This window comes from Urocitellus parryii, chromosome 12 (assembly GCF_045843805.1).
Source record: "Urocitellus parryii isolate mUroPar1 chromosome 12, mUroPar1.hap1, whole genome shotgun sequence".
NCBI lineage: Eukaryota > Metazoa > Chordata > Mammalia > Rodentia > Sciuridae > Urocitellus > Urocitellus parryii.
The window spans coordinates 52,622,977-52,646,652 of NC_135542.1; the positions used below are offsets into that span (position 1 = coordinate 52,622,977).

General features: G+C 37.9%; 1 protein-coding gene across 1 annotated transcript in view; it reads left to right on the forward strand.

The window, feature by feature from the left end:
* The window catches only part of Babam2 (BRISC and BRCA1 A complex member 2), a 396,592-nt gene that overhangs the window by 200,249 nt on the left and 172,667 nt on the right, over nucleotides 1-23,676 (forward strand). Inside the window, exon 7 of the mRNA XM_026391012.2 lies at nucleotides 20,241-20,350. Within this exon, the coding sequence (XP_026246797.1) occupies nucleotides 20,241-20,350 (110 nt within the window). The remainder of the gene's footprint in view (nucleotides 1-20,240; nucleotides 20,351-23,676) is intronic.

Consider the following 23,676-nt stretch of genomic DNA (forward strand, 5'->3'; position numbering starts at 1 on the left):
TAATAAAACCCTTTTCCCACTGTGTTTTGGTAGTAAATTTCCCTTCTTTCCTCAAATACAAAAGAACAAACTGGTTTTATCTGTGCTGCTGCAAATCTGATTGACCTGATAAAGTCCTTGGTTGTTCCTCTGGACAGATTGTACTTTTTTAATGCCCCAAATTACATTCATTTTCTTATTTTATTGTATTTTTAATACCACTTAAGAAAGTAGTGGAAATTGGAAGATGATATAGAGATTCACTTTTATTCTACTTCTCATTTCAAGTCCCTGTGTCTTTAAGGAAAGGGCTAAGCTCTAACTTGGTCATTCTCCAGATCCAAGAGGAAATGGATTGTAGCAGTTGTGCCTTTGTAGAGCAGATGTTTTCGTTGGAAAGGCTATCAGCCATCTGACTCATAATAAATCCTCAATTCCAGTAAATTCCCAGTTTTCAGTTACAGTAGGTAGGATGCAGGAAAACAGTGTCTTCCACTTTGGGATCTTTGAACTTGTTTCGCATATTACCACTGTTCCCGGTGCAGTACAGTGTGTGAGATGAGGGGAGGCCAAAGCAATTCCAGGAATAGACTCAGTCAGTTGGTGTTTTTGAGAGAGGCCATTGGAGGTAAACCAAAGCCACTACCCTCCCTGACCTGGTACTGACAACAAGAAACATAACTGCCCTGCATTTTCCTTTAAGTTCCTGGATTAAAATCATTCCTGAATTATATTAATTTGACTATACTAATTTGAATAAACAAATTGCTGTCTTGATTCTTGTGATTGATTCGCATACTCTAGGTTTTAGTTTTGTTTTCTGTTACGCCTTTTCTTTTCCTTAGACTTTGAAAGAAATCATATGTCCTTATATGATATCTTTCATTTTGGAGTATTGTTTTATGGGAAAGTCTACTCAATACATATAAGCTTTTCAGACTCCTAGTAAGGCTTCACAGCCAGTGTTACTGGTGAATAAGTCCAAATTACAGATGGGACGTTGAATGTGTCCCGTTTTCTATTGTGGGCTTGATGGAGAGATTTATTATTGACTTAGTGGAGTAGCTTCTCTTCCTCCTCCTCTGCTGTTGTCTAGCCGTCAGTTTCTATTCCCACCATCACTGTAGAGGGAAGAATGCCATAATTTCATGAAAATGAAGGATTCAACTCCCATTTCTTTTTTGGTCCCATTTCTCCATTCAGGGGCCTGGCTTTCATTTCTGAGAGTCTCTTAGGAGATCTGTTTCCAAGTGAAACATTGGAAGTTTTGGAATCAGAAGTTCACTTGTCTCTGCTCCTAGTATTTCCCAGGTTGGTCTTTGGCTTTTCTTACCCAACATCAAGTCATTTGCAAGTAGTAACTATTTGGTTCTATACACCTCCCGAGTCATTTGTTCTTCTCATTTTTAAGTGATTAGTGGTCATTGTAAATTCCATAAACTCATTTAACATAGAACATTTAAAAAACACTTTTTTACCTTTGTATTCTAACGCATGTTTGTAAACATTCAGAACTACAGTGGCATCTCTTTGATGAAATAGAATAAAAGGAAGAATGAGTAGTGACCCTGATGACAATTGGTATGTGAGAGAGTCAAGAGAGGGAGGCACAAGATTCCGACTGCAGCATAGCAAGGGGAAGGTGGAGCAGATGGTTCTCTGGAAACTTGTCTTATTCTTTTTTGTCTCCCCTGTGATGAGCACCAGGGTGGCCTGTACTAGGGAGGTCCTGGTTGCAGTGGGGAGAGCATGGGCTGGGAGTTAGAAGACTGAATTTGTTTCTTGATGCTCTATTTACTATATGAAGACTGGACATTTTGCCTAATATCTTTGGGGGAATTTTTAAGTTTGCACAATAGAGATGATAACAGTGTCCATCTTAACAGGTTGATGGGATGTAATTTCATGTGTGACGTATAGCACCCAGCCAGAAATAAACCTGTGAAGCAATGTCTGTGAGAAACACTGCTAACTAACCTAGGTGTGTTGACTTTGGACATCAGATCCTGTTTGCAGAATGCGGGGAGGCTGGCCATACCCTCTAGATTGCTTCAACTAAACCTGGTGGGATTCTGTATTTGGGGAAAATAGCAATATTTGGGGAAATTACTAAACCCATGTAATGATCTGAGAATTATACATATTATGCAATTAAGTATGTGTTCTGTGAAGCTTTAAAGCATGAGTAATGTGTTTCTGTTTTATATTCCAGCTTCTCTTTCCTTTTGGTCCTCTTTAAATTTTTTTTAATATTTATTTATTGATTGATTTTTTTAGTTGTACACAATAACTTTTAAATTTATTTTTTATGTGGTGCTGAGGATCGTACCCATGGTCTACGCACATGCCAGGCGAGCATTCTACTGCTGAGCCATAACCCCAGCCTCCTCTTTAAATTCTTTTAAAAATTTTTTTGAAACAATCTCAAATTTACAGTAGAAATATAAAAACAGTAAAAGCTCTCTTTTTAACAAACTATTTAAAAGTAAGTTGTTGACATAATGGCTACCACTTCAAAATGCTTTGGTATGTTTTTCTCATTAGTAAGGACTAATAAGAAATAATTGCATAAATGACTAAGTAATTGTCATAAAAATATATTTTACATATAAAATATATAATGTGTACATAATATACTTTATATATGATGTATTTTATCTATTAACTTTATATTCTGTATATTTCATATAAAATGTATATTTAAATGTATATAAAATTATTGTTATTTTATATCATCCAATTCTAAGACCCATTTAGATTTTACCAAGTGTTCCAGTAATTTCTTGGTCACAGAAGCATTCTGTCTAGAATCACATGTTGCCTTTAGTTGTAGGTCTCTTAAATATAATAGATCCTCAGTTTTTCCTTGACATTTGCACCATTTTTGAAGATGAGCCTGTTACTTTCTAAACTGTCTCTCAGTTTGGGTTGCCTGGTGTTTTCTCCTGACTAGATTCCGTGCATACATGGGCAAAGAAATATCTGTGAAGTGAGGCTGTGTTTTCTTCACGCCTCCTCTCAAACAGCACACCACAGCCATTTGCCTTGTTACTGATGGTGTGTTTGTGTTCAGCACTTGTTTAAGGTGGTATCTATCATAGTTTAGATATTTAATGTCCCCCAAAGGCCCATTGTATTACAGGCTTGGTTCCCAGCCCATGACACTATGGGAAAGTAGTGGAACCTTTAGGAGGTGGGGCCTAAGGGAAGGAAGTTAGATCACTGGGGCGAGGGATCTTTGGAACTCCAGCTCCTTCCAGTTTCTCTTTTTGCTTCCCTGCCACCAAGAGGGGAACAGGCCTCCACCACCACACACGCCTGCTCTGATATATTATGTTGCCTCAGGCCTAAAGCAACAGGGCTAAGAGGCCATGGACTATTGCTATGAAACTATGAGCCAAAGTAAGCCTTCTTCCTTATAAGTTGGTTATCTCAGGTATTTTATCACAGTGACAGTAAGTTGAGTAACATGGTGTCTACTAGGCTTTCTACCACAAAGTCACATTTCTCCCTTTTCCATTGGTACATGTTTTGTGGTAAGGTCTTTTGAGATTACATAAATGTCCCATTTTCACCAAATTAGCTATACTAATTTATAGCAATATGGATTCATAATTTTCTTATTTCATGGGTTACTGTTAGTTGCTATCTTTTTTTGATGCTAAGCATTGCTTCTCTCTTTATATGTATTGAGAAACCATTTTCAGGTAAATGCCTCCAATTGCAATTGAACTCACTGGGTTCTGTTTTTCCTTCTATGCATATTTGTAACTTCTTCCTCTGAAAGCAATGAATCTGATTCCCTTAGCCTCAATATACTATTATAACATAAGGTATAGGTTACATGTATGTCCATCCCTCTGTGTGTGGCCAGTCTCCCATTGTTGCTGCTGCCCTCCTCAGGTGGACACCCTCCTCCCTCTGCCTGGGTTCTGACATGTTGCACCAAGTTGCTTTTCTGGGTGGACCACTGTAGATCTCCCTCCTCACCCCACAGTTAGCCTTGCCCTCCTTCAATCCAGCTTTCCAAAGCTCTTAGGATATTGTAAATGATCTGGTGATGTCACTGCCCACCTGTAATCTCTTTCCACATGACTCTTAAAATGAGCTCCTCAACTAAAACATATCAAGGTTGTTCATAGTCTGGCCCTTGAACTTGTTCAGACTCAGCTTTTACCACTTCTCCCTAATATCCAGAGTTTCGCCTTCCTGTATAGCACTGTGGTTGTGTTCTGTGCCTTCTACCAGTTTTCACTTTTTTAAATTTTTTTTTTTTTGGTACCAATGATTGAACCCAGGGGTGTTCAACCACTGAGCTACATCTTCAGCCCCCGCCCTCCAGTTTTAAAAAATTTTTTAGTTGTAGATGGACACAATACCTTTGTTTTATTTATTTATTTTTATATGGTGCTGAGGATTAAACCCAGTGCCTCATACGTGCTAGGCAAGTGCTCCATCACTGAGCCACAATCCCAGCCTTTGAACCACAACCCAAGCCCCCTCTTTTTATAAATGAAAGGGTCTCACTGAGTTGTTAAGTGCCTTGCTTAGTTGCTGAGGCTAGTTTTGAATTCATGATACTCCTGCCTCAGCCTCCCTAGCTGCTGCAGATTATAGGCATGTACCTCTACACCTGGCTTATTTCCACTTTTTATTCCCTGGCATAACTTGGCTTCCTTCCAACTAACAACATTGCCTCCAAAGCCTTACATGACACCCCGTTTTGCCCTCTCTTTAGTGTACCTGCTTTGTCCTGCCATAGGGGAACCCCTCTCTTGGAATGCACCTTTATTGTAATAGTTTTAACCCAATGGTTAATTTACTAGCATACTTTTCCCACACAACTGTTAAGGTTTTCAGGGAATATATTCTCAGTTCATCTAGGCAGTGCCCAAAACATAGGGGGCACATGTTTGTTTAATGAATGAATAAGTGAATTCTGTATTAATGAATTCTGGGGCCAGCCCCAAGGGCATCCTCAGTGTGATAGGAGAAAGGAAGTGACTAAAACCAGAAGAGTAATGATCTGCAACATACATTGGTCTAGCCATAGTTTATCTGGAGAAAAAGCCCAGAATTGTTGTATTGAGGCATTAGAAAGGTCTTTTTTGTTGTTGTTGTTGTTATTGTTAACATAGTTTTGTTTTTTAACACAGTTTGTGAAACCTGCTTTGGATTGTTCACAGGTTTTCTTGTGTCTTTATCAACATTTAATTAAGTAATAGACCCCCAAAACCCAGCTTAGGGGCCCAACCTATTCTGCTATCCTAATTACATTCTTTGATACCTATTTAGTGTAAACTTTTTTCAGTAAGTTGAATCCACGTTCCAAGTGAATTAGAAATGTTAAGCTGTTAATCGCTTCCCTGGAGAATTACCACTTGCTAGGAGCCTTCGTTACTTTCATCATCATTTATGCATCGTGAAATGTCACAATTTCTGCTCATAAGCACAAAACTGCACATGTTCGTCAATTGATCTATCTTAAACCTGCTATTAGTTTAGAAATTAAAGAAATATTCTTCACTAACTCAGGCCAATGATAAAGCCTAACTCAATTTATAATTCTTCTAAATCTGGCATCAGCACTTCTATAATTAGTAAAGTTCTTACAAATCCACCTACTCAAGAGTTATGCTAAGTCCAATATTTATAGTTTTTCATTTATGGAGCTATTAATATAGTATGTTTTCCCTCATGAATATTTTAATTCTTCATAATTCACTGTAGAGACACTTTTCATCTATTATTCCTCTATAGGATTTTGCATTTCCTTTTTGATTCACAGAGACCTCATTTAGTAAGTAGCAAAGAGCTTTCAAAGCAAATTTGGATCTAGGAGAATGATGTAGTAGAAAACAGCACTGTGCCTGGGTTTGGGTTCCTGCCCTATGACTAATTAGTTCTGCACATGGGAGAAATAATTTCTCTTATCTCAATGTCTCTCAAAGTCAGTGTGTTGGAATCAATGGTTACAAAATTTTCTTTTTATTTTATTTTGTTTTTTGGTGGTGCTGGGGATTGAACCCAGGGCCTTATGCATGCGAGGCAAGCATTATACCAACTGTGCTATATCCCTGGCCCCTAAACCTTTTTTTTCTTAATCGGCTGGAAACTTTTTTACAAGCAGAATCTTTCTGCCAATACCTGTTCTGTTGAACAGAACTGTGGCCACTGCAGCTAAAGTGGGGCCAGAGACCCCAAAGCCCGCCCATTTGGTTTCCCCTGGGTTGCTCTTAAGGCACATACTCTTAGAGAGTATGTGTGCTCCCTAAGTTCTCAGAATGCAGGATATAGATTGTGGACCCTGATTTTGAAGACCCTTATTACCTTTAACATTTTCTATTTTATTTATTCCTTATCCTTGTCAGGACCATTGGCACAGATTCACTGGTATCATTGATCCCAAGGGGTTGGTCTCACCAATGCCCCTTCTTTTTACCTGGGCCCCTTTCTCTGACTCATGCAGACCATGTGGATGTGACTGGTTAGAAGAATGTTGGAAAAATACCTTATTGTATATTTCAATTTCCACTGTGATTCTTCCTCTGTTTTGGGTTTTTGAAATATGCTATAAAATCTTTCTTTTCTTCAATTTTTAAGTTGTACATTGCATATAACAAACATTAAAAGTCTTTCATCTGAGCCATTTTCAAGTGTACAATTTGGCAGTACAAAGCACATTCATAATGTTTTGGAACCATCACCACCATCCATTTTTATAATTCTTTTCATTTTGTGAACTGAAACCCCAGAACCATTAAACAACTCCCTATTCTCCTTTCCCCACCACCAGTCCCTGGTTACCATCATTCTACTTTCTGTCATTATGATTTTGACCGTTCTAATATTGCATATAAGTGGAATTATACATTATTTGTTTTTTAAAAAATAATGTTGTATTTTTTATTCCTTTATTTTATTTATTTATATGTGGTGCTCAGGATTGAACCCAGTGCCTCACACATGCTAGGGAAGTGTTCTATCACTGAGCTACAGCCCCAGCCCAAGTATTTGTTTTTTTGTGTGACTGTCTTATTTCACTGAATAATGTCCTCAAAGTTCATTCATGTTTTATAAGGATCAATTATATGTCTCTGTGCCATAATTTGCTAATCTACTTATCTGTCAATAAATACTTGGCTTTCTTCCATATTTTAGCTATTGTAGTAATGTTGGTATGAACATGGGTGTGCACATGTCTTTTTGAGACCATGTTTTCAATTATTTGGGGTATATGCCCTGAAATGGTATTGCTAGAACATATGGTAATTCTATTTTTAATTTTTTAGGAACCATTGTACTTTTTCCATAGCACCTGTACCATTTTATACTCCCATTCATAGTGTACAAGGGTTTCAATTTCTCTACATCCTTTCCAACACTTGCAACTTTCTGTTTTTCATTTTGTTTTGTTTTGGTGGCTCTCCTAATGGTGTCCCACTGTAGTTTTGATTACAGTAGAGTGTCTCATCATGTGTTTATTGGTTATTTGTAAATCTTTGGAGAAATATCTATTCAAGTTCTCTACCCATTTTTAAATCAGGTAGTATTTTGTTGTTGTTGAGTTTTAGGAATTCTCCATATATTCCAGATATTAATTTCTTATAGGCACATGACTTGCAAATATTTTGATTTGTCTTTCTATTCTATTGATTTTGTCTTTTTTTTTTTTTTTGGAGGGGGCGGTACTTGGGATTGAACTTGGGCACTCAACAACTGAGCCACATCCCCAGCCCTATTTTGTATTTTGTTTACAGACAGGGTCTCACTGAGTTGCTCAGTGCCTCACCGTTGCTGAGGCTGGCTTTGAAGTTGCCATCCTCCTGCCTCAGCCTCTGGAGCTATACTACCACACCCAACTGACATTGTCTTTTGATGTAGATTTTTTTTTAATTTCATGAAATTTGATTTGTCATTTGGTCTTTATTTCCTGTATACTTGCTTTTAAGTCCTAAACTTTGTCTAAGATACCTTCCACTCTCCTAACCCAGTGAAGCATACCATTCATCTGTATTATTTTATTACACATCACAGTCCATTACTTCTCAGTTCTCTCTTTATGTTTGGATCTATTTTCGTTTCTTTAACTGCCAGTCCTTTAAGCCAATGCTTCTCAAATGTTAATGTAAGCACAGATTATCCAGAAATTTGTAAAAATATCCCCAAAGTACAGCAGTGCTGATAGTCTGAGCACCAAAGCTCAGGGTAGCGTCATTCATTCATAGATGTTATGCCACTCCCTCATTGCGGGGCTGTTCCTGGTACTCTGTCTCTAGGTGTTTTGAATTAGATAGTCTGAAATATGAAAGAGGCAGGATGATCTTCATTGGAAAACATCCACAGCTTTTAACTTATCATCCTGCAGCCTAAGAAAGCCAGAATCCTTCCTTACTTCTTGCCTCCTTTAGAAGTTCTCTGTCGGCCAATTTGGAAAGCAGTATGGAGCTTTCTTGGAAAGCTGGGAATGGAACCACCATTTGACCCAGCTATTCTCCTTCTTGGTCTATTCCCTAAAGACCTAAAAAGAGCATGCTACAGGGACACTGCTACATCGATGTTCATAGCAGCACAATTCACAATAGCAAGACTGTGGAACCAACCTAGATGCCCTTCAATAGACAAATGGATAAAAAAAATGTGGCATTTATACACAATGGAGTATTATTCTGCATTAAAAATGACAAAATCATAGAATTTGGAGGGAAATGGATGGCATTAGAGCAGATTATGCTAAGTGAAGCCAGCCAATCCCTAAAAAACAAATGCCAAATGTCTTCTTTGATATAAGGAGAGTAACTAAGAACAGAGTAGGGACGAAGATCATGAGAAGAAGATTAACATTAAACAGGGATGAGAGGTGGGAGGGAAAGGGAGAGAGAAGGGAAATTGCATGGAAATGGAAGGAGACCCTCAGGGTTATACAAAATTACATACAAGAGGAAGTGAGGGGAAAGGGAAAAATAATACAAGGGGGAGAAATGAATTACAGTAGAGGGGGTAGAGAGAGAAGAGGGGAGGGGAGGGGAGGGGAGGGGGGATAGTAGAGGATAGAAAAAAAATAGAAGTTCTCTGTCATTCTTCTTGGGGGTACCCATTCTCTTCTGCTTTTTTAATTGCGTTTCTTGTAAAAACCTAATGCCAGACAGAAAGTATGTCAGTCTGATTAATTCATTCCCAACACCTAGAAGTAGTGGATGAGTTCTTTAGCCTCTCCTCATGGGGCTCCTGACCATTAATCCTGCAAGATCTCTTACTGAAGTCAAGAAAACCTTCTCTCATTTTCATGTGTTTATATCTGCTGCTATAGGGGAAAACTGATTCTTGCAAAAAAAAATTTTGACTTTTTTTATTCTTATCAGTGTCTTGCACACATGATTGATAAATCACAAATGAATATCGACTTAGTGACATATATAGCATGTGGCATCGAAGTTTATTAACTTTGATTCAGAAATCAGATTATAAATGGCAAAAATATTGCTTTTGCCTTTCTGTACTATACAGTTTGACCATTTGGTTAGGGTTTAAGTCTGAAGTTTCTTCTTATCCTAGGGGATAAACTGAACCTAGTAGAAAATTACTTATTCTCCCCAAACTCATACTAACTGATTATATTGGAAAATCAAGTTAATACTTTACATAGATCTCTGCTGCTTCTGATAGGGATGCCCATTTGTGAAATTCATTTTTGAATCCAGTCTGTGCACTCATTCATACATTTATTCATCAAATATTTATCACTTGCTTCTTTCTGTGTTAGGCACCATAGTAGGCACTAGGAATATAGAAATTAATGAAGCAGTCACTACTCTTAAGGAACCCAATCAGATTAAATGATGAGTGCTTATGTAAATAACCTTAAGACACAAAAGAAACAATGAAATATTACTGTATGAAGGGTGCAAAGAATCTGGAGAATTTCAAAGGAGAAACCATTAAATCAGATGATAGGGTCAAGGAAGTCTCAAGAGAGGATGTAACATTTGAATTGGACTTTGAAGAAGAGAAATTTTTTGGATTAGACAAAGGGGAATGACAGGAAGGATGGGGGATTCGAATAAGGCAGTAGAATATATTGGACATGATTTTTCTGTGTTCACATGTGAATACATGACCAGTGTAATACCACATCATGTACAACCACAGGAGTGGAAAGTTATACTCCATATATGTATAATATGTCCAGATACACTCTGCTGTCTTGCATATCTAAAAAGAACAACTTTTTAAAAAATAGTAATTAACACAATTAAAATAAATAGAATAGATCCAATTTGAAGATTTGGGGTTGGGAGATGCCAGACTGGGAGAAGGCATTCGGGATGGAATGGTGGAGTAGAGACCTAATAGAAGGACAGCGCATCACGGGAGCCATGCTAGGGGTAGTAGAAAAACAATATAGCTTGGAGGAGCTTGAATGTCAGCCAGGTATAGACAGGGGAGGGCTTTTGAGGCTGGGAGAAAGGCCCAATATTTACACTGCTTCTCAGAGCTTATTTTTTACCCAGGACCTTTTCTGTATTCAGTTTCCGAGAGAGATGGCTCAAGCCTCTCATTGTTTCAGAGCTCCAGGGTGCCCTTTAGGTTCCACAAATAATAGCAATATGTTCATCCAGAGATCACCAGTCACTTCAAAGAGGGAGTTTCTCGTAGACTCCATTCTCTGTTTAACACCTATGACTTATGCTGGTCTCCAGTTAATGAGGATGCAGTGCCAGGTGGCTGAAATAACATAGAAATAACCAGTTGCTTAGTTGTCATGTGCACCAGACAGTCTGAGCCAAGTGACCTGCTGGGTGCGAAGGTGTTGTTAGCTTCTAGAGCCCGTCTGTTCTCACACACAGAATCATTTGGGAAGGATCTTCAAACCCCAGAACTCCAAAAAAAAAAAAAAAAAACCCCAAAAAACAAAACAAAACAAAACAAAAAAAACCTGGGGAGGATAAGACTGAGTATAGCTTTAATGGTAGCAAGAATGGCCTGGTAATGGAAAGCAATCTGGAAGGAGTAAGAAAAGCGAAACTAACATTTAATGAACATCATCTTCATGCCTGCTTCTGTGCTTGGCACTTGCACATACATTTGAAAAAGCTGTGCAAGCCTATTGCTTCCCATAATGCCCACATTTGGCATATCATATGGAAAAAACAAAAGCACGCAATCTCTTAGGGAAAAAAATTTCTATAGCTGAAAGTTCACCATATTTGGGCAGCTCTTAAGTTGCAGGACACATTTGCGAAACATTTCATGTATTCAAATGGCATGCCGCTGTGGACCATCTGCCTTTAGCATGGTCACATCTTACACCTTTTTGTTCTTTGGGTGAAGAGAAGCAGGGAATGTGAGATGTTTGGAGGCCCAGGATGGGTCATGGTGCTGCTTCAAGTCTTACCAAGGTGAGAGGCAGCGAGTCCAAAGACAGCCTCGTGGCAGCCACAGGCCGGCGCTTCGGGAGATGGTTTTAGCAAAGTTTTCCTCTGGTGCTCTCTCATCTTTGTCCTGAGGGTCTTTTCTAGGTTCTGATTAAAGCCCAGCATTCCATAGTGTGTAATAAGTATTCAGATGACCCTGGGATAAAAGCCTTTTTTTTAATCACTCAATTCTATAGATTTTGATTTGCCATGGTATCATCTATTACCTCAGTTTAATAATTTACAAGAGAAAAATGTTGGTTATAACTGAAGGAAAACCACTTCAAACCCCTTAGGCGTATAGGGCAATTTATTAGCTTTCTGAAGCCAGGAACTGATTAAATAGCCAAACCACAGCAAGAGCAGGGACACAGCTGGACAGAGACCCACAGGAACCAAGGATGTGGATATTGCCAGGACTCTGGCCTCTCTGTTCTCTGCTTTTCTCAGCTGAGTTGGCTTTATTCTTCCACTGCAGCCCAGCCTCTTCCATGTGTGGGAAATATGGCTGCTGATTTTTTTTCCCCCTGCCTCTGCAGAGGAGCTGGCCCACCCTCAATCAAAAATCTTGAAGAAAGGACAAGCCTTGCCCTAAACTCATCAGCTGTTCCCAGGGGTTAGAAACGGACAGCACTTTCAGGAGCTATAAGGATCAGGGTTGTCCAGAGGACTGGGCCAGGTGGACAGAATTACGGATGTCCACTTGATCAACTGCCACCTTAAAACTTTTTCTGTTCTTTACAGAGCGTTATGTAAAAAATTTAGGAAAGAACTTGACCTAAATCCATCTCACAAAAATTGAGGGGAGGTCTGTAAAGTAGAGGAAAGGGACCAGGGGAGGGAGGGGAAGGGCCAAATATTGGCCAAATTATATCGTGTTCTTGTACAAATACATAACAAAAAATCCTACCATTATGCAAAATTGTAATGCACCAACAAAACATAGGAAAGAATAAAAATAGACTTGACCTTTTCTCTAAGTTATGGAGATGTACTAAGGATGTGGGAAATAGTGTCCATCACTATTCCACATGTGGTCAAATAAAAGCTCACTAATTGTTTTCACTTGTTTTGTTGGATTCTTGGATAAAATCTGGCACAAGGTTCATTTCAGTAGGTCTGCATAAAATCACAATTCAGAGATATTCCCAAATGTAGTTCAGTATGATTTATAAAACAGTTAAAAGAATTGATGCTTTAAATTCCAAAGACTCTTTCTACATTCATTAAGAGCACAGTTATTAGAGCAATTGGGGGAACCCCGAGCTCTCTATTCTTTCTCTAAAAGCTTTGGTGTGTAGAGAAGTTGGCAGGAGTGAGGAAGTCATTCGCTGCCAGTGAGTACCCTGGCTGTACCACAGGGCTTTCCCCACCTAGCCTCTCTGGCCTCCTAGAGAAAAAGGCTCCACTGTGCACACTTGCAGAGTAGCACCTTGACCATTCAAAGAGATCTAGTGGCTGTGTCTGTTAAGTGTAATAACTGATGGGACAGTATTTGACCGACAGAATCGTGATCATCATTATTTTAAAAGAGCCAGGATTTTTCCCTCAAAGTTTATTTGTACAACATGTGTTTCAATTTAGCTTTATAAACAGCAGCTACAACTAACATATTAAGGGAAAGTACAGCTTCACAAGCAGATTCCTGAATAAATGAAAGCCACAAAATGATCTTTGCTTATGAAAATAAACAAAATAAAAAATTTAGAAAACCTAACTCCAAACTGTATCGTGACATCTAGTAGTAATGCACTCAGAATGTCACTTTTGGAAAACATGGGCAGGTGGCAACAGCTCTATGGTGTCCTGAACTTACCCTGGAAGAGCTGGCTATTTCGAGAACATTGCAGTTATCCCTTCCTGACCTGACAATCAGCGCTCCTTATTTTCACTGAGTAGAGTTAGTTAATCATAGAATGTGCTTAACCATACATTATTGAAAGAAGGTTGATATTATGGCCTTAGAACTCCACGGTCCTCATGGATGTCCTTGGAGAAGCTATTCTCCTTCCTGGAGTCTGTGTAAAGATCAGATGAAAACATTTTATTTGGCAGATGACCTCTAGCCTTTATTCTTTATATATTTATGCCTTTATGAACTTCAGTTTCTTATAATGTTTAGCAATAAGCATTAAAATACATAAAGCATATGCTTTTTTGTTTTCAGTACCCTGTCAGTGCCTGTTGCATTCAGGGTAGTCAATTCTGGATAACAAGGAATAAGAAATGTTGTTCATACTCTTTTGGAGCATATAGGATGTAGACATTAAGTGGAGAAAAAGTAAATGTGTAGTAACTCTCTGATACCATTCCTGCATGTAGATTTATGAATTTCTTATACTTTATTTTTTGACCATTGATACTGAGTCTTTTCCCTGTGCCCAACAGTGTGCTGGTGGAATGAGATATGGTATTGTGTTTGAGTCCAGGTTCTGAGTCAACATGCTTGAGTTTAGTACTTATCTTCTCCATTTAATCTGTTTCTTCATCTGCTAGTGAGAATAATAATATAAGGTTTTTATGAAGATTATGTAAATGTATCTAAAGCACTAAGCAAAGTGACTGCTGAATAAACACTGAGTAAATGTTAGCTCTTGGATAGGAAAGAGGATATAGGTTTCTACCCTGTCCTTAAGATATTCAGGGTATTTAGAATTTAAACCTACAGTGCTCAGACAATATGAGGAATTCATGAAGCAATATGGTGGAAACTACCATGGATTAGATTGTAATTAAAAAGAATCTTAATGGAGCTAGTGAATTTGCAATCAATTAAAGAAACTAAAACCACTGTGATTAAGAAAAAGAGAGAAAGAGCTTTTGACAAGGAGAATGGAAAATGCAAAGACCCAGTAAAACATAAGGAAAGTGGCCCAATTAGGCAAAAAGAATACTCCTATTTCCATTTGGAGAAACCAAACCAAAAGTGACTCTCATAAATGCTACCTTCATAAAGGATATCAAAATACTAAAATAGTTTTTTAACCATGAAATCAGTATGTTGTGGAGATAGGCCACGACTGAGCCTCCAGAACCCCTAGTCCAGGGCCATAGGACCCTGCTGCCTGGAAAGAGCCAGCCACAGCATTGCTCTCCTCATCTGTTTGGCCCAACCTGACTCCCTCACTTTGGGGTTTGTTTTGCTTTCTGACTAGATTGCTTTCTCTGGCACTTGTACATTTCCTAGCACTTTTATGAAAAGGAAATGACTTGATTTCTACAAGGACCAGTGTCATTGTGGGGCAAAGACCCCCTTGCAGGGAGGCGAAGTTTTTATGTACATTGATTTCCTTATTCTTGAATATTTCTTCCGTTTAGATTTAATTCCGTTCTTACCATATTCATTATCATGTCTTAATGCCAGTAGAATCTCAATTTAAATTTTGATTGGGGCTGCTGTTTTGATACACACAGTGAGTTAAGAGGATTTTTTTTTTTTTAATCTTAAAGCTCTGTCTCAAGAAATGAAAGAGCTGCTGCTGATTCTCTATAAGGCCCTCTATTACTGCCCTTCTCAAATTTTCATTCCATCCTCCCTCCTCATCTCCTTTCTCTATTTTAATTTTTATCTAGAACATTTGTAGCATATTATATACTAGTTAAATGCTTGAGTGAATGGTAGCACCGTAAGAAAGTCTTATTTTCTCACTTGAAAAAATTGATGTGAAAAATCTACATTTATGTAACCTGATGGTGACAAATCTATATTATCTAATACTGGAAACTCTGAAGTACAGAACTCACTCAAAATATGCTTCAGCTTTAGAAAGTTTTAGTTTGCATACAGCTTGTCAAAAACTCACAGCGTCTGTATGAAGAGATACTTACCTACACCTGGCTTTTGGTTACCCTAGGATCATGGTTAATCCCACGTCTCTTAATACCACTTAAAATGTAACTTAAGTAGTGCTAAACAGAGTTTGATATCATATATAGCAGCTTCTTTATAGTCATTTTTATAGTCATTTATGCCCACAGACTGGTTTTACTAGTAATGGTTATATATTTGTTGTAAGTCCTTTTGAATTGAGAAATACAGTGGCTTTTTTATAGTCTTATGTGACCTTGCAACATTTTAGTTCACCTAATGTTTATCAGCAATTAGTTAATTGGTAGTTTGTGCCTACATTGACACTAATATTCTCAACTTATAAGAACTTATTTAATGGCTGCTATCTTTATTTGGAATAATTAGTATATCAAAGGAGTGCAGCATAATGATAGATTAGACTTGTATTTATTTTCATTTCCAAGGCAAAATGTCATTTTCCTATACTCTTTTGATATCCGCAAGGAGCCTCTCTTGAGAATAGTTATATAAAGGAATCATTATGATCCAAGAAATATTGTCTCTTTTGAATAGGTGTGTCCTCAGCTGGTACCACGATTCACATTTGAATGTTCTTTAGTAAAATCTTAAGTAGTCATAGACTTAAGGAACTACAAAGATAAATTGTCAAATCTTCCTAATTGAAAGCATTTTCTATTTAATTCCACCAGTTTGAACCTTAAAACCCAAATTATTTCTCCCATTACAAAAGCAAGCTCAGTGGTTAATTTTCATTCATTTACTCATTCTTTCCATCATTCTTGCATTTTTTCCAGCCAATTTGATGTACTGTGTTCCAGACACTAGGGATGCAAAAATGAACAGGAAAAGCTCCCAGACTCCAAGGGGCTCATCTATCGTGAATATTCACAAGAAACCACAGGAACCCCTTTCTGTTGTAGTCAAGTCAAAGCCACTGTTACATCTCAGCAGCTGAATATCGTGACTATTATTGCCTCCCCATATATAAATATATGAGTGCCTCGACAGGCTTTTATAAAGGTGGAAGGCAGTATTCTTTAGCTTTAGCAGATTCGGCATCTTTCCCTGCATTTTAGCCTGTGGCAGTTTCAGATGGCACAGATAGAAAGCCCTGAAAATGTATACTTGTACACTTAAAAATGTCCCTTACTACGTTATAACCATCCTCTGTTTTTCAAATGCTGCCATTAGTGGTTACAATAATCATCTGTAATGTTAGCTTCTAAGAACCATGGTACAAGGACTTCTTTTCTAATTTCCCAAATGGGAGGGAACACATGTTCAAGCCTGTTAGAGCTGCAGAAACTGGAAACAGCACTGTGTGTATTTGTATTTTTGGAACTCTTTAGGCTTATTTAAGCACTCAAAGTCAAACTTAGGTATCCATTAGGAATCAAATATCAATTCAGGGAAAACTCATGTACTACACCAAGAAGAATAAAACATATTACAGAAATTCATGAAATGAACTCCTGGAAACTAACTAGTTTTATATTCAGACCAATGTTTCATGTACTTTTTACAGGATGTCAGATGATAAATGTTGATGATGTAAGCCAGGGTCACTCCTTTTCTGTGGATTATTAAAGCATTTCTGTTCTTTCCTAAAATAATAGTGAGATAGATAGGGAGTTACAATGTAGGAAAAGGAAATTATTATAAATTATCCATAGGTATATGGAATAAAGCTGCCAGTTAAAAAGATTTCAGGCTGGGTGCAGTGGCACACACTGGTAACCCCAGATCCTGGGGTGGCTGAGGCAAGAGGATTACAAGTTTGAAGCCACAGCTTTTGTGATTTAGTGAGACCCTGTCTCAAAATTAAACCAAAAAAAAAAAAAAAAAAGAAGAAGAAGAAGAAGAAAAAGAAAGAAAAGAAAAAAGGCGGGGGTGTGGTGCTGATGCTGGGGATATGCTGGGGATGTGGCTCATCCCCTGGCTTCAATCCCTGGTACCAAAAAAAAGGCGGGGAGGGGGGGTCAGGGAGAGAGGAGGGGAGGGTGGATTTTAGTGGCCCCTGGATTTTTGTAGTGTGTTTTTACAGGGGTTGGTAATTTGTTACTATAGTCTTCAGCCTCAACCTTCCATAAGGAAACTTCTCCATTTTCTCCCTCAGTTTAGGGGGGAAAAATGCCAAAACCAAATAAAAACCCAAAGTGGTGCTTCTTATGTAAGAAGGTATTACATATCTACATATAAAATTAAAATAATGGTAGATGAAAAACTAGAGAAATAGTTATATAACCTCAGGGTTATTGACCACATTCAACTCTGTAAGAATCTAATAATTTTTAATAGTTTTTTTTAAAGTTGTAGATGGACACAATTTTATTTATTTTTTTATGTGGTGCTGAGGATCGAACCCAGTGCCTCACATGTGCTAGGCAAGCGCTGTACCACTGAGCCACAACCTGAGTCCCCAAAATCTAATTTTTTGTAATGACAGAGAGCCCCCAGAGTAAAAAGTCAAAAGCTAGACTGAGAAAGAGTATTTGTAATAGCTGTGTTTGCAAAGGGCTAATAAGCCTACTAAATAACAATAAAAGAACACGTATATTAAAAATAGGTAAGGAACTTGATGAGGAAATTTATAGAAGAAATTTCAATGTCCAAGAAACATGTGAAAAGTTGTTCAGCCTCATTCTTGAATCTAAATTGTGATACCATTTTCCAGGTCTCAGATTTCCAATACTAAATCTAAATAATAATGGCCAGTGTTATCTAGTTTTCAAGATGAAGGAGATTAAACTCTCTTATACTGATACTGAAATTTATGGTGCTAAATGTGAATTCCTGCAAATTTTTCAGAAAATAATTGTTTTAGATTCCACTGAAATATAAAATGTTCATATAATCTTTAATCCAAAGAGCTCAGTTTTAGTTGTTGATTAAGAAATAGAAAGATACATACATACAAATACACACACAGGAGTATTTATTGTAATGCTCTTAAGTGGCTAAGAATTGCAGACACCCTGAAAGTCTGAAATCCATGCCACAGAATGTCATGTGGCTATTTAGAAAGCAGTTGGTAGAACAATGTGTACAATATAACTCCATTAGGAAAACAAAACAGAAGGTTAAAGAGCTGTTTACATGTATGTTTTTATGAGCACAGACAACTGACCTACACATGGTTAATACTGCTTACCTTGAAAATTGGTGGGTGAGTTGAGTGTGGAAGAGCTTTTTCTTTATAAACTTATATATGGCTTGATTTGTTAAAACCAGCCTAATTTTCGTAACTGAAAAAATTTAAGAAGTTTAAAAAAATAAAGAATGGAAACTGAAGGAAAGGCAGCCAAAGAAGTAGGAAAAGACCAGAATATCATTTTTCAGAAGGAAAAAAAAATTTAAAAAAGAGTCTCTAGAGGCAAGTGATCATCCATGCCAAATACTGTGTGGAATATCAAGTAAGAAAGGACAGAGAAACTCTGCTGTGTTTAGTGGGTACCCTTGGAAATCTCAAAATGGTAGAGTCATTGGGCTCTTCCCATGATGTAGTGGGCTCAGGTCTGAGGGGGTCAGGGAGCAAAGACAACTCTTTCTAGGAGAAAGACAAGAGAATCTGGGGGACTTGAGAAAGTCCAGCATGCTGCCTTTTTAAAAGTTCTAGTTTTTCGGATAGGAGAGACTTTATGGTCCTTTTCCCTGTGTATACATGTCACACGTGTGTATCTTATGGGCACAGTAGGAGGCAGAGCAAGGAGACTGACCATGTCAGAGCTGAGTCAGGTGAGTGTGCTGACCAGCTTCCCAGGCTGCAAGGAAAGAAGGGCTGGGATTTTAGACAGATGAAGGACATTGTGTCTGAAGTTCTCAATGTTTAGGGGCAGCCAATCTGAAAATCCAGGTTGGGACCACCTGCCTGGTATAGCTGCTGAACCTACTTGCCTGAGGACTGATAAACTGATCCAGAAATACAGATCAATTCTTTCTGATCCCTGTGGGTGGAAGGTGAACAATTCTATTAAGTATTTAAAATTTTTATATTCGAATTGAGGTCTCTACCAAGTTATTAAGGGTTGCTAAAGCTCTGTATGCACAAATTAAAATCAACATACAGTTCAGTATCTTATTCAGAACCCTGGCAGCCACTTGGTGCTTGGCAGTAATCATAAAACCATGCATGAAGTTCTAAGTTGCACAGCTCTGATCCAGGAGACTTCATCAGTACAACAGTGTTGGCTTAAATTGGTTATGATACTCAATTGCTGTTATTCTCCCTCTTTAATTAAAAATTATAGTACGTTTAGCTTTATCATTATCCGTTTAGCTTGTGGTGGTCCAAGTGTGCATTGGCACATTGATCAATAATAAACATATTTGGATCAAAAATGTTTTGTCCTTTAAGATTCTTATAACTAGGCATTTAAAGATATGTGTCTTGGGCTGGAGATGTAGTTCATTGGTAAAGCACCTGCCTAGCATGAGCAAGGCCCTGGATTGATCTTTAGCACCATAAAAAATATATATATATATAAAATATGTGTGTGTTTTGTGGTCCCCTGTCAATCATCTATGGTCACTTTGCTGAAGTACATGTGTACCTAGCCCCCCTGCTGTTTGCTTTTATGGTGATAAACTTCGGGGTGATGCTTCCTGGGAATTTCTGCTATTTAAATAACTTACAAAATACTATAAAGGTAGAAATAATAAGATTACTGGGTATTGTAACCTTTTGTTCATGTTTTAGGCTGTAAAGCATGTTTATAGCAATATGTTTACTACAGTTTGTTAATTATGGTTTTTTGCCAATTCTTTGTTAATGCCGGATTTGCTCCTCTCCTCTACCTGGAATGTGGGAATGAGTGAAATAGGTGGGGGTCTTGTGCCTCTCCAATGGTGGCAGGCTTTGGGCGAAAGTTTGAGAGCCATCACTCCAAAAAAGTTATGAGGTATGTGGGAAAGGATGTGCTGAGCTGCTCAGTTGGAATATGGGGAACTCACAACCACAGCTTCAGGGCCAGGGGACTGTGAGATGATATTCAGAGAGCAGGTGCTCATGATGTTGTCTTTTTCACTTCCTATCTAAGGATGTAAATGAAGATCCTGGAGAAGATGTGGCCCTCCTTTCTGTCAGTTTTGAGGACGCTGAAGCCACCCAGGTGTATCCAAAACTGTACTTGTCACCCCGAATTGAACAGTAAGTGTCAGGGTCATTAAAGTTGTGTAGCCTGATGCTTCTATTTGCTAACCAATGTGTTTCACTCTCTTTTGCCACTTATGAGCTCTTAAAATTATTTCTCTTTTTTAACCTTTGATTCCTTAAAGACTTGTTGCCTTAGTTGTTTTGATTGAAGAGTATGCAACTGTAGTATTTTAATGAGTCTTATTGTATTCGTTGTATGAATATTGTGCCTACAGATACTTGAGAGAAAAGCAGGTAGAGTCCAAAATTGTGACTTCCTCCAAGTGTCCCTTGGAGTTCAAATAGTTGTAACCTAAAGAGGACTTCTAAACAATATCTGACTTGACTTTACATGTAATCATTAGAGTTATTTGTAAAACAAAACTAGTTGCTTTAAAAAATTAAGCAGTTCATTCAGAAATTAGTAAAGGTAGTTTTAAAAGCAGATGGTTTTAAGTTGGGCATGGTGGTATATTTCTGTAACCCCAGCTACTTAGGAGGCTGAGGCAGGAGGATAACAAGTTCAAGGCCAGCCTGGGCAATTTCGTGAGACACTGTCTCAAAATAAAATTTAAAAGGGCTGGGAATGTAGATCAGTGCTAAGCACTTGCCTAGCATGCATGAGGTCCTGGGCTCCATTCTCATACAGAGGGGATAATGGAGTAGATAGTTTTAAAAGATGATTTTTGATTATTTCTTTTAAAAAAATAGCTGTATATAATTTTATCTAATGTTCAACTACATGGTAGAAGTAGTTTGCTATCTCACTTGTGTTCTAACCAGTGACTTTACTCATTGGTATTGAGTTTTTTAAGGACAGGCTTCACAATGTGCTTATTGTTGGCTAAATGCTTTAGAAGCTTATTCTACTTCAAAGGAAGCTGAGGTTCATTGAAAATGGATTATAAGCAGATTTGGTTGGGAACTTCTAACAGGACAGATTTTTCATCAGCAAAGAGAGTTTTTTAGACTCTGACTGAAATGTATTATTAAAGTTCTCTGTAAGTCATTTAGTCAGGGTTGACTGATTTCTGTCTGTGAGTAGATGTGGTCACCATCCAACATTCATATACTGAACCATTTCCACCCGCTCTGACCTTAGCTGCTTTAAGTTATGACTCATGGATATCCCATCTTACTGATATGATATGGCTGCTTATGCCAAAATGTGGGAGATTATAAAGATCAATAATCTACAGGCACGCTCTCTTTCATTTATATATCCCACAGCATCAAAACAGGATTTTATAGTGGCAGGTGCTTAATGATTGTTTGGTTTTGAATTGAAAATACTGACCCATGTTAGTAAGAAGCCATGGGTGGGCTGCTGGAGGCAGTGCAGTAAAGTGGGACGAGGTTAGGGGTCTGGAGTCAGGCAGACCTGGTTTCAACCCAGGTTCTGCCACTCACCAGCTAGCTAAGTATTCAACATCTCTGAGCTTGTTTCCTCCATCATAAAATGGGGATAATAATACCTATTTCATAATGTTGTTTTGAGGATTATATTAAATACTGTTCATAAAGCATTAACTGCAGTACCTGGCAGTCTAGCAAACACTGAGCAAATAGTAGCTATTAGTGTTGTTATTATTACTGATACAGTTCATAGCAGGAGAATGAGTGAGCAAGTATTTGGCAGGACAAGCTGGGGCAGAAAAGGAGAAGATTGGTAAATAAGTGAGCAAATGCTAGTTCTCCAGGAACCTCTCAGTATGTTCTTTTTTTAGGGGGTGGGGGTACCGAGGATTGAACTCAGGGACACTCACTCATCTACTGAGCCACATCCCAGGCCGATTTTGTATTTCGTTTAGAGACAGGGTCTCACTGAGTTGTTTAGCACTTCACCTTTGCTGAAGCTGGCTTTGAACTCATGATCCTCCTGTCTCAGCTTCCTGAACTGCTGGGATTTTTGCACCAAGCACCCAGCCTCATTAATGAGTTAAATTAAGAAGATGTTTTGGTGGTGAGAAAAGAAAGTTAATGAAACAATCTCAAGATGCAGGGGAAATGAACAGATTCATTAATTAGTACACAGGCAAGAAATTTCCAACCCAGAAAAACATTTTTGCCAACAGCCAGATTATTTTTCTTTAAAGATACTATACCTCATTTGCCAATAAACCCACTAATAACGTATTCTTACTCTAAAAATATTTAGATACAATGAGATAAATTAGTAAGAAAGGACATATTATAAAAGTCATTTTTCTTATTTTTAAAATCTACCTTTCAATATGTTCTCCCTCTTTTTTAGGTTAAGAAATGGCTACAGCATATCTTTCTAGATCAGTTGCCTGTTACTTACCCTCAAAAAGACTGTCCTTTTTAGCCGGGCTCATTTGAAGTTTTCTAGTTCTCTTCTACTCTCTTGCCTCTGTGCCTTCTGCTAAAGCTGTTTCTTCCACGTACCAGGTCCTTCTCTAACCTGCTCTTCTTATTGAAATATACATTTTCTAATCCTTATTCAAATGCTGTCTCTACGAACCATTTTCCCCGAGCACAATTAATCTAGCCTTCCCTGGAGCCCTTTGTAACACTGAATTTATATTAATCTTATAATCTACCCACATTGCTTTAGTTTGTGACATACATTTTTAAAATCTTTTGCTAAACTGCAAACTAGTACTAGAGTATGAAATGAGTCTTGTCCGTCCTTTAATGCCTTGCGTAACTGTGGTGCATGGTAACAATGGCCTCATTGGCAGCCTTATAGGTTCCTAAGAATTTCTTACACACACAAAAAAATCGGAAAGTGCTGAATAAAAGGAAAGGTCTTAAACTTTTCCTGGTTGACACAACTTCAATTGGTATAACTGTACTTGTAATATCAAAGTAAACAACCCAAAGTTCTTAGTATCCTTAAATAAAGGTTTTCAAAATGAGATTTTTAGAGAAGGGGTAAAATAGAAAGTAGTAAGCTTAGGGTACGACTTTGTAAGGGCTTACATATTTGCTAAAGTTATTGTAGCAGTTTCCCCTTATCTGCAGTTTCACTTTCTGGGGTTTCAGTTACCTGTGGTCAACTATGATCTGAAAATATTAACTAGAAAGTTCTAGAAATGAACAACTTACAAGTTTTAACTTGTACAACACTCTCAGTAGCATAATGAAATTTTGTGCCATACTGCTCAGTTCTGTTCAGTTCTATATGTGAATCATTCCTTTGTCCAGCGTTTTTATGCAGTATATGCTACCTGCCTGTTAATCACTTCATAGCTATCTTGGTTACCAGATTGGCTATTATGGTATCAGTGGGTGTGTTCAAGCAACCCTTATTTTAATTAGTAGTGGCCCCAAAGTATAAGAGTAGTGACACCAGCAATTCAGAGATGCCAAAAAGA